Genomic DNA, 15620 nt, shown 5'->3' on the forward strand with positions numbered 1-15620 from the left:
TGCACAGGTCACTGAACAGTGGCTAAGTTAGGTTCTTGTGGGTTTTTTTCGGGCTATAGGGCCATGTTCTAGAGGCAGAGAGGAAACAACCAGGCACATCTTAACACTTCTCAACAAAAGATTTTCCCAGGCTCAGGCAGGCCTTCAAATGCTAATGAAGGTGGTCAGTTGAAACATTCATACCTAGCTCTAGCAGGGAAGAGCTCTGTGCCCCACCCCAGCCATTCCACATATATAAACCCATTGTCCTATTTCCAACAGACCTCACTACCTCTGAGGATGCTTGCCATAGATGCAGGCGAAACGTGAGGAGAAATGCCTCTAGAACATGGCCTTATAGCCCGAAAAAACCCACAAGAACCTAGTGATTCCAGCCATGAAAGCCTTCGACAATACAGTGGCTAAGTTCTGACTCCATTTCTATCTCCCTTTACTTTTTCTTCTTTTCTGTTCCTAATTGTTGAAGAGGTTTATCCAGTAGTGCTTTTCCTTCCTTCCTTCCTTCCTTCCTTCCTTCCTTCCTTCCTTCCTTCCTTCTTTCTTTCTGGTAACAGATAGCATCTTTTTTGAATTTCTTCCTCACAATGTCCCTGGCTTCAGCCCAGAGTTCTGCTGGCTCCCAGTCAACTAAATTTAAAAGTGCAAATCTATTTTTTACATTATTTAAACTCTACAGAATAGTCTTTCAGCCTGTTTTGGGTAGAATGTGTTTTGGTATTCTTTTTTATTCTTAGTCTAATTTTTCATATGAGCAGTTCATGGTCTATGCCATAATTTGCACCTTGTCTTGTTTTTGAAGGGGTAATTTAACTTCTCTATGTAGTGTATTTGATTTTGCCCATCAGTTGACATCTATAAATGCAGCATTTTTTTTTGTCATGTCAGGAGCGACTTGAGAAACTGCAAGTTGCTTCTGGTGTGAGAGAATTGGCCGCCTGCAAGGATGTTACCCAGGGGATGCCCGGATGTTTTGATGTGTTACCATCCTTGTGGGAGGCTTCTTTCATGTCCCCGCATGAGGAGCTGGAGCTGATAGAGGGAGCTCATCTGTGCTCTCCCCGGATTCAAGCCTGCGACCTATTGATCTTCAGTCCTGCCGGCACAGGGGTTTAACCCACTGCGCCACTGGGGGCTCATGTTTGCATGAAAAATATGTTTGTAATGAAAACACTTTTGGCCTCCCAAAATTCATTCTGTTCCTCAGCTGCTTCATTTCTTGGTCCTAAACTAAATTTTCTTACAATGTTTGGTTCTGCTCTGTTGCCTGTCACCTATGATTATCAATATGTCTTGTCCTGTCAGCATAACTACTTGGTTTACATAATCATGTAATTCTACCACCTTGGAAATAGTGCCATAGTGGGAAATGTCAATATATAATTTGTACAGTGTCATTAACATTGATTTACAAATCAACAGCAGAATGTACTTCCTACAATAAGTAGCTTTAGTTTCAAATTTAACAGAGGAAAGACAATAATGGAAAGAAACGAAAGTAGGAAAAGTATATGCATGGGTTCAATTGGGATTAGTTTCAAGAGGGAATAGAGGTGTATTTCCAGAGTGTGTTTCATGTGTTAATTCATCATTCTGGTCTGTCTTTCCGGTCATTTTAAAATCTGTACAACAACGTAGATAGATGGCTGGGAATTTTCTGGGTTGTATGTCCATGTTCCAGAAGCATTCTCTCCTGACATTTTGCCCACGTCTATGGCATGCATCCCCAGAGGCCAGCCATAGCAGAACACCTGATGAACCAACATGGACACAGAGTATTATTTGAGAACACAGAAATGCTGGACCACTCTCACAACTACCATGTCCAACTACACAGAGAAGCCATTAAAATCCACAAGAATGTGAACAATTTCTACAGAAAGGAGGAAACCATGAAAATGACCAAAATCTGGCTACCAGTATTTAAAAACTCTAAAATCAAGACAGTAAATAAAGAGCATCACTCAAAAACAGGACAATTCCAAACAAGAATCAATCAGGGCCAGCTAACACCTTCCAACAAAAGATCTCCTAGGCAGCAACCAGCCAAGCTTTGAAGCTGCAAGGCCATTAAATGCCAATTAAGGTGGTCAATTGCAACATTCACACTTGCCTCCAACAGACAAGAGTTCTTTCCCCCACCCTAGACATTCCACAGTTTCCTAGTTTCCTTGCCTAGTTTCCAACAGACCTCACAACCTCACAACCTCTGAGGATTTTTTTTTCATGTCAGGAGTGACTTGAGAAACTGCAAGTCACTTCTGGTGTTAGAGAATTGGCCGTCTGCAAGGACATTGCTCAGGGGGCACCCAGATGTTTGATGTTTTACCATCCTGTGGTAAGCTTCCCTCATGTTCCCGCATAGGAAGCTGGAGCTGACAGAGGGAGCTCAATCCGCTCTCCCAGATTCAAACTGCTGACCTGTTGGTCAGTGGTCCTGCCAGCACAAGGATTTAACCCATTGTGCCACCGGGGGCTCCACCTCTGAGGATGACCACCATAAATGTGGGAGAAACATCAGGGGAGAATGCTTCTGGAACATGGCCATACAGCCCAGAACACTCACAGACACCTAGTGTTTATGGCCATGAAAGCCTTCAACAACACAACTTAGATTGGTATTTCTGAACATTTTTATTGTAAAGCTACGCACTTCTAAATACGTTATCTTGAAAAGTATGAATTTTTGTGGGGGGGTTTTTTGCTGACAAGAAGTACATCACAAAATAAGTTCAAATTTCAAAATACTGTTGCATTTTAATCTTTAGATTAAACTGAGTCAGTTCCTGCTGAAACACAAAAACGAATTATTTCAGTGTCCCATGTTTTAGATAGGGTATATAAGCTAAGCAGTTAATCAAAAGTAATTAAACCAATTTTTTATAGAAATTAGGGGGAAGTCATAGAGATGTGAGAGCTGGACCTTAGGGAAGGCTGAGCGAAGGAAGATCGATGCTTTAGCTGTGGTGTTGGAGGAAAGTTCTGAGAGTGCCTTGGACTGTGAGAAGATCCAACCAGTCCATCTTCCAGGAAATAAAGCCCGGCTGCTCACTGGAAGGAAGGATACTAGAGACAAAGTTGAAGTACTTTGGCCACATCATGAGGAGACAGCAAAGCCTAGAGAAGACAATTATGCTGGGGAAAGTGGAAGGTAAAAGGAAGAGAGGCCGACCAAGGGCAAGATGGATGGATGGCATCCTTGAAGTGACTGGACTGACCTTGAAGGAGCTGGGGGTGATGATGGCCGACAGGGAGCTCTGGTGTGGACTGGTTCATGAGGTCATGAAGAGTCGGAGATGACTGAACGAATGAACAACAACAACAACAACAACAACAACATCATAGAGATGTGGTGTTAATTTAGTGATCTAGAAATGAATGCTAGACATGAGGAGCAGCAAAGATGAAATACTAGACTTGAATGATAATAATGATAATTAATAATAATAACAACAATAATAATAATATACTTCATTGAAATTCCTTTCTATCTCCTCGAGGGGTCACAGGGTGGATTACAGAACACATATATGGCAAACATTCACTGCCATTATACAATTAACAAGGACAGACAATACATAACAGAAGTAAAGACTTTTTCCATCTTTTTTCCATTTCTGGCATCTGGAGGCTGTGCTTGACTTCAGCCACAGGGTGTGCTAAGCTTAACATGGAAACAGGACCCATGGATAACATCAAACCTTATTGAAATGGACTATTTACACTGGAATTCACCATAGAGTCATGCTGGAGGATCTAGGTATCCTCTCTAGGAGTTTGCTTGGTTCTTAAGGATGAATCTATGCCAATTTCCAGCAGAAGCATACCAAAGAATTACTTGAATGACCTAGAAAATTTCTAGAGAGAACATGTTTTGCCAGATGGAGTAGGTAAAAATGGCAAAACCATAGACGGCATGGAGGTCATACTGAGCACATATGGACAGCTGAGGGTGACAGCTCTGTGATGTCTGTTTATGCATTTTAAGGACCTGCCATATTTGAAAATTTCTATCAAACTTGTCAAAGGCATTATGTACACATGAGGTTTTACCTTGACTTCCTTGGTTTTTGCCCTTGTTGAGCTGCTTGAGGCGCTTTTGGTGTGACTTCCCATTGTAGTGGATCTGAGCCTGGACAGTTGAATTGAGCTGGATATTACACACCTCACAAAGTGTATATGATGGATGCTTCTTCTCTCTTTTCGAGCGCTGCTCTGGTAGACTTCCTATACCAGGGCTCTCTGTGAGGCTTCCACGGATGCCATTCCCAGTGGTAGGGGAATGGCATGGGCTTAAGGGCCGCTTCATCCCTATGAGAGAATGAAAATAATAAGAAAAGTAAGAACTAGAACCCTGCTGACAATATGAGTCCAGTAAATGATATCAGCAAACATCAAAATTACAGCTTTATTTTTTAGCTGTTGTAGGTTTTTCGGGCTATATGGCCATGTTCTAGAAGCGTTATCTCCTGACGTTTCGCTTGCATCTATGGCAAGCTTCCTCAGACATTGTGAGGTCTCACAACCTCTGAGGATGCTTGCCAGAGATGCAGGTGAAATGTCAGGAGAGAATGCTTCTAGAACATGGCCATATAGCCCAAAAAACCTACAACAACCCAGTGATTCCAGCCATGAAAGCCTTCAACAGCTTTATTTTTCCTTCATGCTGGTGATCTGCTCACAAATCCCACAAATAGTATAGTAGGGCTACCCTATCTGCAGAAGGATGACAAGCAATTAATTGAACTATTTTCCTGTAGCAGGATATGCTGAAATACTATCTGCAAGGACCTCTGGGGATCCATGGGACCTCCCTACAGACGAAGTCCTTGCATTGTATCCAGCTGCAAAAAAAGAGCTAGACTTATTCCATCCCCATCCTTAGTCTGCTCTCCAACAACATGGAAAATGTTGTGTTAAAGGAGGGCTGTGCTGTTTACAGGTGGGTTTGGGGAATGATTTTGGTCATAGCGTGCTTGGAACAGAAATCTGACCCCTTTTTGTTGTTGTGTGCCTTCAGGTCATTTCAGATGTACTGGGACCCAAAGACAAACACATTGAAGGATTTCCTTGGCAGGATTTGTTCAGAACAGGTTTTTTGTTTGCGTTCATCTGAGACTGGAGCAAAAAAAAAAAGAAAAGTGAATTGTGATGGCATGTCCAACTTATGCCTTTGTAACTCATTAGCAGCATGCCAACCCGAGTCTAACAAATGAGGAAAGTTCCAAAGCAGCACGTTTGCCTTGAGATTTCTTTTTCTTGCTCTGATGACTGGAGAATTTGCTCCAGGTCCTGAGATCTGGCAACTGTAAGAGGAAATTTATGGTCTTCCAGATGTTGACAAAAGCAAGGGATGATTCCAACACACCTGGAGAAACATATGTTGACCATTCCTTTACTAAATTAAGTTCTTTGTTATTGCTTTTGTCCACAATATACTGTTATCTCAGGTGAAAATACTTCTGGATGGCACTGCAGGGCCTTTACTTCAACAGTATCTCATGCACCCTCTTAAGTTAACGGTAAACTTCACGACAGCCATTTCAAGGCATATTAATTGGTGGAAATGAAACTGAATTAAACATTTTTTGTATATTTAAACCTTGCATTACAGAATTAACTATTTTGAACTGGACTTTATTCTCAGATATACTGATGTTAACAGTGGAGGAGATATTTCGCTCAGTTGAAAACGAAATTCTGCAAAGACCAGATATACCTGAATCACCTCTTCCTTTCTCTGTGGAATATGATAATAATTGACTATTACAGCAGGTATCTCTGTATGAGTGAAGCTTATTTATTTCCAAGAATACTTTTAAATCATCTTTCACATTCTGACAAGGTTCTCCCCCATCTCCACAAGAGACCATACAAGAAGAAATAATTAAAATCGAATAAATATTCTTGGTGGCGGGAGTTATTTGTTAATGGTGTAAGCAAAGTAAGCAAAGGAATGAGGTTGAAAGATTTTGGAATTTTTCTTTTGCACAAACAGGACTCTGCATGTTTATTGGTTCTTTAGCACAATGGCTGTGAAAATGAGACCTGTCACTTGGAATCTAATTCCTCATTTGCAATAGACAGACAGTGTCTAATATTATAGGGCTGTTGAAAGGATTATTGTGATTATTTGAAGTGCTTTGAAAACTAGATGCATACTATATAAATGCAAAGATATGAGTTTGTTTGCTTTTCTTTTTACATTTTTTTATATTATGCAAGTATAGCCTCCCATAGATTTTGACAGAAGGCATGCCTGCTTGTATTGTTCTCATCATGCCCAACTCTTTGAAACAAAGTGAGCAATATTCCACATATTTTAGGCACTGAGAAAACCCAACTAGTATATTGAGAAAGAGATGGCCATTTAAATTCAGTGGAACCTTGGAGGAAAGATGAATTAAATCATTCCAGTGTGATACACTTGAACAAAGTAGGAATCAAGAATATCTTCCACTATTTGCTCAGGCAGACACCAAAAGAGGACATTTGTAATTCAACTATATTCTTGTATAAAGTGTGAGGGGCTACTTTTTATGTCAACAGTTGTGGCCAACGGGCATGAGTGTGGTAAAGGCCGAAGCACATCATATATTTCAACACATCACAGATAAAAAATAGGACCTGGATGGTTGCAAACATTAATGAGGAAGGAAACAAAACCCAGGAAAAGATACAACAGTCTGCTTTCGCCTGAGTATACGATGATGATGATGATGATACTTCTTTATTTATAAACAGCCCTATCTCCCCGAGGGGAATCAGGGCAGTTTTCAACAAAATAAACACAATGGCAAACATTTAATGCCAAAACAACAAATAATATTTATTTTTTATTTATTTAAAACTTTTATATCACGATCTTCTCTACCTCTGCAGAGGGACTCAGACCGGCTAACAGCAAAGATTCAATGCTAACACTGAAAATCTAAAACATAATATTTATTTATTTATTTATTATTTATTTATTGCATTTATTGACCGCCCCTCTCAGCCCGGAGGCGACTCGGGGCGGTGAACAACAACAAGGAAGACAGTGTACAGCGGGTCTAGACATACAAAACAGACAAATACAACACAACATATACTTATACTAAAAATCCGCTTCGTCAAGTCCTGGGGTCATAGCCAAAATTCGCAGTCCTAATTCATTCCAGTGTCAATTAACTATACTTAGTTGAAGGCCTGCTCAAAGAGCCATGTTTTTAGGCCCCTACGGAAGGCCATCAAGGAGGGCGCCTGTCTAACTTCAACCGGGAGAGTGTTCCACAGCCGGGGGGCCACCACCGAGAAGGCCCGCTCCCTCGTCCCCGCCAGACGTGCCTGTGAGGCGGGCGGGACCGAGAGAAGGGCCTCCCCGGATGATCTCAAGGCCCTCGTGGGCTCGTAGGCCGAGATGCGGTCTGCAAGGTATTTTGGGCCGGAACCGTTTAGGGCTTTGTAGGATAGCACCAGCACCTTAAATTGGGCCCGGTAGCAGATCGGCAGCCAGTGGAGTTGGGACAGCAGAGGCGTTGTATGCTCTCTGCGTCCAGCTCCCGTTAACAACATGGCTGCCGCGCGCTGGACTAGCTGAAGCTTCCGGGCCGTCTTCAAGGGCAGCCCCACGTAGAGAGCGTTGCAGTAGTCGAGGCGGGATGTGACCAAAGCGTGTACCACCGTGGCCAAGTCAGACTTCCCAAGATACGGGCGCAGCTGGCGCACGAGCCGAAGCTGTGCAAATGCTCCCCTGGTCACCGCTGAAACCTGGGGCTCCAGGCTCAGAGATGAGTCCAGGGTCACACAACATTAAGTTACCAATTACATATAAGATAAATTACATAAATTACATAAAGTTACATAAAAGCCATTCGCCAAGATAAAATCGTGTCCAACTCAGTCCATATGTCCAGTCCATATATTGTGATCAGTACCATTAGTTGATTGCCGGTCTCAGACATTCCGCAAAAGCTTTGTTACACAGCCAGGTTTTCACTAGCTTCCTAAAGGTCAGGAGGGAGGAGGCAGATCTAATTTCATTTGGGAGGGAATTCCATAGCCGAGGGGCCACCACAGAAAAGGCCCTGTCTCTTGTCCCCACCAGACGTGCCTGTGAAGGTGACGGGACTGAGAGCAGGGCCTTTCCAGATGATCTTAACACTCTTGATGGTTCATAGGGGAGAATACATTTGGACAGGTAAACTGGGCCAGAACTGTATAGGGTTTTATAAGGTTAAAACCAGCACTTAGAATTGTGCTCGGAAGCTAATTGGCAGCCAGTGGAGCTGGCATAACAAGGCAGTTGTACACTCCCTGTACCCCGCCCCTGTTAGCAACCTTAATAAATCAAATCAAGAAGTAAAAACAGACTAAAAATATATATAATTAACAACTTTATTAAATAGACATGGTACATCACAAACATTTGCAACATAACAAGCTTTTAAAACTCTTAAAAATTACACTAAAAGTATTAATGCCAAGATGGCATACAACTTTCTATGAGCAAAAATGGGTGTCCAACAAGCAGACAAGGTATGTATAAAGATGTATTAATCTCCCTTCTCTCCATATGCCAGAGTTCATAGATGGGCTTTTAGCAACTTTCTGAAGGCAAGGAGAGAGGGGGCAGTTTTTAGGGAGAGAACTCCAGAGGTGGGGAGCGATCATGGAGAAGGCCCCCTCTCTCATTCCCACCAGCCGTGCTTGAGATGGGGGTGGGACCGAGAGCAGAGCCTCCTTCTCAGATCGCAGCGCTCGAGCTGCTTTGTATACACAGAGATGTGGTTTTGTGAATAGACTGGGCCTGAACTGTTTAGGGTTTTATAGGTAATAACCAGCACTTTGTATTTAACCCAGAATCAGACCAGCAGCAGTGGAGCTGCTGCAACATGGGAGTCATCCTCTAGAAGTCTAGAAGTTTTAGTTTAAAAAACAACCCCGCAAAACTGGGTTGGCTTATCCAGGAATCAATTTGAGTACTATACCTTAACTCTTATCAAAAAGGGAAAGAAGTAGAACAGTAAATAATAATAATAAAATACTGGTGTGGGGAAGTGGGAACAGTGATGGGGGGTAGCTGACCCCCATGGCATTGATGCTTTTGCCTCTATGCGGAAGTACTCTCGATATATTCACAGGTCATAGAAAAATTCATGATTATGGCCCCTATACCCACCCTTGACTTGTGAGATTGACATGTATGTACAGGAGTATATACTGCAAGGTGACGACAAAGGGGGAAGAAGGAAAGGGGAAGAGAAGAGAAACTGAAATGTTGTAAATGCACCCAAAAAAGTGGGACAAGCAAAATGTCCCTGCCAAATTGGGACAGCTAGAGGGCATGTTGCACAAAAAATAACTGTCAGTCTACCACATAAGTTTGCCTGAGAAGCACTTTTCTAGAAAATTGACTGAGGTCAGGGAATGAATTCTTCAGGGAACTATAACTACACTCCAACCTCAAACTCTGGCAATCAGCAATCAGCTCCCAAGTAACTCTATTTATCTACCATAGTCAGAGAGCATTTCATGACAATATCATAATGTGCCATAAGCAGAGAGTAGATAGTTACACAGTTGGATATTATCAAGCAAAGAAGAAATGCTAGGTGATGTAACCCAAATATTAGAGAGGTAATGATTTTTAAAAATTGAACCAGCAAATAATATGAAGAAGATTATAGTAAGTAGAATTATGTAGAGCAAATTAAAACAAATGAACACCAAAATAGTTTTAAAAGCAGCTTTGAAGAAATGAGGTTAATGTCTGTAGGTGTCCTCCCAAATCCAAGACATTTCAGCTGCCTGTTGGCTTCTACCATGGGCTGAGATAACCTCTGACCCAGACGTGCTATGGTGTGCTACTGCATTTCCGACGCATATTGTTCATTAACATCTTTCCCACCGGTGACAAGGTTATTTTTAATATTGGCAGAAATTAAAATTGGAAAGTTATCTGGACAAAATGCTTCCAAAAGGCCATGGCACTCTAAAAAAAGGACAGCCTGCTACTCAAATTAGCCTGGCCTACCGCCACAGCTCCAGTTACAGAGTTTTAAATAAACAGTCTATGTTGTGGGTGCACTCATCTCATTCACTTAATCTCTCCGGTGCCTGTTTGTCCCTCCTTGATTATTAGGCAACACAACTCCCCAATTTGTCTTACTGCCCAACTAGGTCAGTGGTATTAAACTATTTGAGGCTGGGCAATTAATGGAGTATTAGGCACAATAGAATGACTTAACATGGAAGAAGGGACGGAGTTCACATGAACAGTTTGGAAGATGGACCTGTTCAATAGTCTTCAAAGGAAAATTTCTTGTATTAAAATCCAAGTGGTTTCAATAGTCCTTTTTCTGGGCATGCTATCTGGGCCCCCTTTTACAGGTTCTGGTGACCTCATGAATTTCATAGTGTTTTCTTAGATAAGAAATAGTCAGAGATGATTTTGTCAGTTCTGTCCTCTGGTGTCTGGAATTCATTGGCAAGTACCAAGCAGAAGCAACACTGCTTAGTATTGAAGAACTGACAGGATCTAACTGAATGTAATCTAAACATACAGTGAACAGCTCCAAGGCCACTTTTTGAAAATTGTACATTGTACCAGTTGTAAATTAGTGGTAAATTTTGAAGTGTTGGCACATAGCACCAGTTTCCCTAGGCATGCCTCAGAAAGAAAGTTCTAACATGCAGACAGTTGTGTATATCATATCAACAAGCCTATTCTCAATAGGAGAAGGCCTTTTGTGGAGTGAATGATTCTTCACTCCCATTCAAGATCAAGGAACCATAATCAATTTCATATTATGACAGGGAGCTCTCAATGGTGCATTGCTGTTAGGGAAGAACCATGCTCTACTCTCATTCATTATTATAAGGACTGTACAAAAAGTTTAGAAAAGACCCAGAGGAACCCTGGCAGATGGCACCATTATTTCCAAAAGTTTTTGACCTTGTCATCTCTGGCTCCAGGACACCATTAACCACAAGTTCTTGGAAGCTACTTGGATTCAGAATTTATTTATTTCCATACTTATACCCCGCCCTTCTCTACCCCAACAGGGGGACTCAAGGCCACTTACAGTGGCACATATATTGTGATATACAAGTGTGCAGTGATTTGCTGTGGTCACTCACTGGTTATATCAGTTAACTCCATTGGATGAGGCACTCTTCCTCAGATCTTTGAAATGTTACCTTTTGCACTACAGTTTCCAGAATCCTGAGCCTGCATGGTCAGTAATGGCCAACTGCACTCTAGTGCACTCCCCCCCCCCCCCAAATCATTCAGAATTAAAGCAAATAGAAGTGGCCTGAAGTGGCTTGCACTTTGAAAAAAGAGAGGGAGGGAGATCATGTAGATGCAGCTGTTAAAAAAGGCAGCAACGTGAAAGAAAGAGGGCAGAAGAACCTGGTGTCAAATCGACATTGAATATGGATGATGGATGGCAAGAGATCCTTGACAGATGTCTAAATCTCTTTGAAATAAAAGAAGGTCAGATGTCTCACTCAGGATCAAACTCCTAAAAGCACTTTACATTAATACTCTACCAAGTACCGTTACTTCCAAACAGAGCTCTGCCTCAACGCCTACAATAAAGAGAGTGTTAAGTACACTCTTTATGAGTCTCAGCACAGAGATTGATTCCTTATCCCAGCAATAAACAAGCAATATGATACCAAGCCCATTAGATCTGTTCATTCTGAACATTTATGGATCTTCCTCATGGTCAGCGAGAGAGCCTGTGGAAACAGATCTCCTTCATGTTCAACCATCCTGTTATTGTTTGAGTGGGTGACTGTCCGGAGAACAGTTTTCAGTACCTGGGGACCTGCTGGGAGTCACAAAAACTGCCCAAAATGTCCCAAATGTGCTTCACTTCTTATTTTTTAAAAACAAGTTTTTTAAAACATGGCTTCCAGGAGTGGCAAATCACTCTTTTTTGTCCAAATGAAGAGTTTTCCATGGAGTCTGAAGGGCTCACAAACCACAAAAACAGTTTATGGAAGGTGAGGGGATGTTGTAGTCTAGGGTAGAAAATTGGCATTTTCAAGGAAAAAGTCATATGTTTTTCCACACAGAAAAATCCTCTTAATTTTCAGGAGAATGATGGGAGATACAATAGCAAACAATTGTATTAAACACCTCATTTTACACAGTCAGTCATTACAATTGTTCCTCCATTCTGGGTTTTTTTTACACGCATGCTTTTGATTATTTACAAGTTTGAAATGCAACACAGATCTCCTGAAGCTGGGGTTCAATGTGAACATAGCAGACCTATCCTTAGGAGATGAATGAGGTGACTGTTTGAGAGGTGTACATGCTAGGTGTTTTTTCACTTGATTTTCATAGTCCATCTTCCTCTAATTACCAGCCAATATACAAAGCATACTACTACTACTGCTACTACTACTACTAACAACAACAACAACAACAACAACAACAACAACAACAACAACTTTATTTATATTCCACTCTATCTCCCCATAGAGACTCAGGGCAGTTTACAACAAATATTGGCAAACATTCAAGATACTAGACAAAAAACAAAATAACAAAACCCACCCAAATTCCAAATTGACATCTCCAACAAGAATTTATTTATTTATTTATTTAGAGGATTTCTATACCGGCCTTCTCAACCTCGGCGAGGGACTCAGGTCGGTTTACAGTGCATATCAAATACAATCATATAAAACAACAATTACAGGTCAAAACATATTAAAATAGTACAACTTAGTACAATAAAAACATCATCATTACATCATTACAATATGCCAAATCGTCAATCCAGTCATAGTCAAAAACAAATTCATAGTCACAGTTCATCATAGGTCATCACAGGGAAGGTTCTAGGTTCAGTCTTCGAATGCCACCCTCCAGAGCCATGTTTTTAGCGATTTCCTGAACGTCAGGAGGGAGGGGGCAGATCTAACCTCTAGTGGGAGGGCGTTCCAAAGCCGGGGAGCCACCACAGAGAAGGCCCTGTCCCTCGTCCCCACCAATCTCGATTGTGAAGGTGGTGGGACCGAGAGCAGGGCCCCCCCAGAAGATCTTAGTAGCCTTGATGGTTCATAGGGGAGAATCCGTTCGGACAGTTAAACTGGGCCGGCGCCGTTTAGGGCTTTATAGGTCAACACCAGCACTTTGAATTGTGCCCGGAAGCTGATAGGCAGCCAGTGGAGTTGGCGTAACAGAGGGGTCGTATGGTCTCTGTACCCTGCTCCTGTTAGCAATCTGGCTGCCGCGCGTTGGACTGATTGAAGCTTCCGGGCAGTCTTCAGAGGCAACCCCACGTAGAGAGCGTTGCAGTAGTCTAAAACATTACAAAATTGGACAATGATGACAAAATTACAATTTCAGACCTAACTTTAAAAATCAAACAAGGAACAAAACATATCAAGATGAAAGATATAAAATTAATTAAAATTAATGAGTTTAAAAGCTAGCAAAGCCAAAATGACAGACCATTACAGGTAAATGAAAGATACATATTTGAGCAAAATCATATGGTGTACCATGACAAGCAGACATTTTCACACTAAAGGGTGCATCTCTTCTAAAGAACTGCTAAACATATGTCTAGTTTGACTCTTTGTGGTCATGGACATTGGACTCTCTTTAGTAGAAAAAGGAAAAGACATAAATGTAATATCCTGAAGGAGGGAGTGGCTGGCTAAATGGAACATCGAACAGGAACATTCCACATTGTAGCAATATTTTGGAGGTTCCATTTGTCTTAAACTGTGACTAGACTTGGTTCTATAATATCGGTTTATTACTAGAGGACCTTTTACATTACACAGTTACAGTACTAATTGTACTATATCTTAGGGAATACTGCGATTTGCAACTGAGGGAGGGCAATTTACAATTTTCAGCCAGAAACAAGCACTCTCTAAATTACAAACCCCAGAATCCCACAAAATGCAGTCATAGCAGTTAATGTGGAATCACCACACTTTATCTGTGGAGCATGAAAAGACTGCATTACTAAAGCCCCAGCATAAATGAAACGAGTATAACTGACCACTGAATTTTTTTTACCCCGAACAACCAAAACACATTTGGGTTACAATTCCTAAAATACGCAGACAGCAGGCTACACAAACTTTGGAACAGTTAGATCAGTGGTTCTCAACCTGTGGGTCTCCAGGTGTTTTGACCTACAACTCCCAGAAATCCCATCTGGGGATCCACAGGTTGAGAACCACTGAGTTAGATGATTAGACTACAATGCTCAGAATCTCCAACTAGTAGTTCTCACTAAGATTGGGAACTTTTGAACAGAGGACTTTGACACATGTGAGCTGTTTAACACATTTGTAGCTGTGTGTGACTGCGCTGCTTATCATTCAATGCTGTAGCATGTCATCGTCAGCTCCCCTGCTCCCCACTGTTTGTCCATGCCTTTTACTTTATGGGAAAAACCCATGAAGAAGGTCTAAACAGTATGCCATCCCAGAGTTGCCACTTGTGTGATAGGTAACTAGACCTTCTGTCATGATATTGAGAGAGCCATGTCGTGGCTCCACTTCCTTGCTCCCAAGTTGTGGCCATTGAATTTCTGGCAAGTGGATGGAGAGGACCTCTGGCAGCATTGCCAGTAGTTGCTTCTTTTGCTCCATTTGGCTGCAAGTTTAAAATTTAAATTCTTAATTTAACCATGCCATTTTGAAGTTATTTCCTGGCACTATTCTGCTTTTTTGTTTGCTGTATAAGTATTCCCTTCATATGGGATATACTGCAGATATATTCTTGGAAACAGCATTGATTTAACAAATGTGAATATGGTTATGCATACTTAATTTTGATGGGGTACAAAATCTGCTTTGCCTCGTTAAAGTCTTTAATTATAAATTTGCTTTAATAAGAAATGTGTAGTTCACAGAATGCTTCTTTTGTGTGTGCCAATCATTAACTTCCATGCTTGGAAGTTCACAGAATAAGCACAGTAACTTGTATTTAGAGAGAGAAATGGACAAACATTATTATCAATGCGAATCCTTAGAGTTCTGCTGTTGTGATCCTAGCGCCCCAAAATCACACTTGGCACTGATAGCTATATATCCCCCTGGCAGCACAAACTAATGTGTGTAAGCTTGGGCTTGCAATACATTATCATCCACTGGAATTGACAACACATCCATATTTATTATGATAAGAGGTACGAAGAGATAAATGCTTGCACAGGAAACCAGAAAAGCAGCAGTACACAATCACAATCACTTACTAATGAAACCATGAAATTGCAGGTTTTCATAATAATGAGCCATATTCTGAAATGTGCAGTTCTCCCTGTCTTTTAAAAATGGAGAATGCATTAGGAAAATTAAAGCCCAGGTAGAGAGGAATGGTTTATAAGGAAGTGTGATAAACAGATATCGCAATCTGTGTTAATAGAGCAGTGTTACGGGAACCATGTGAAAGAAAAAAGGGCAATGCCAGAGTGTTCCTGTTTTCACAGAGAACATGATTGTAGTGCTCATAGATGTTAACAGACCACGGTGCTACAATGTCCAGAATCTCCCAGGCAGTTGTTCCCACAAAGCTTAAAAAAACTAGGGGGTTAACAACTCCTAAAATTTTGGAAATTGTAATCTAAAACAAAACTTCTCCATCTATTCCCCTTGCA

General features: G+C 41.3%; 1 protein-coding gene across 3 annotated transcripts in view; it reads right to left on the reverse strand.

Moving 5' to 3' along the window:
• The window catches only part of ZNF385C (zinc finger protein 385C), a 202130-nt gene that overhangs the window by 119808 nt on the left and 66702 nt on the right, over nt 1-15620 (reverse strand). For all 3 annotated transcript variants that reach the window (XM_060781154.2, XM_060781152.2, XM_060781153.2), the window contains exon 2: nt 4051-4308. In XM_060781154.2, coding sequence (XP_060637137.2) covers nt 4051-4306 — 256 coding nt within the window. In that variant the 5' untranslated portion in view covers nt 4307-4308. The remainder of the gene's footprint in view (nt 1-4050; nt 4309-15620) is intronic.

Source organism: Anolis sagrei, chromosome 6, assembly GCF_037176765.1.
Source record: "Anolis sagrei isolate rAnoSag1 chromosome 6, rAnoSag1.mat, whole genome shotgun sequence".
In the NCBI taxonomy this organism is placed as follows: domain Eukaryota; kingdom Metazoa; phylum Chordata; class Lepidosauria; order Squamata; family Dactyloidae; genus Anolis; species Anolis sagrei.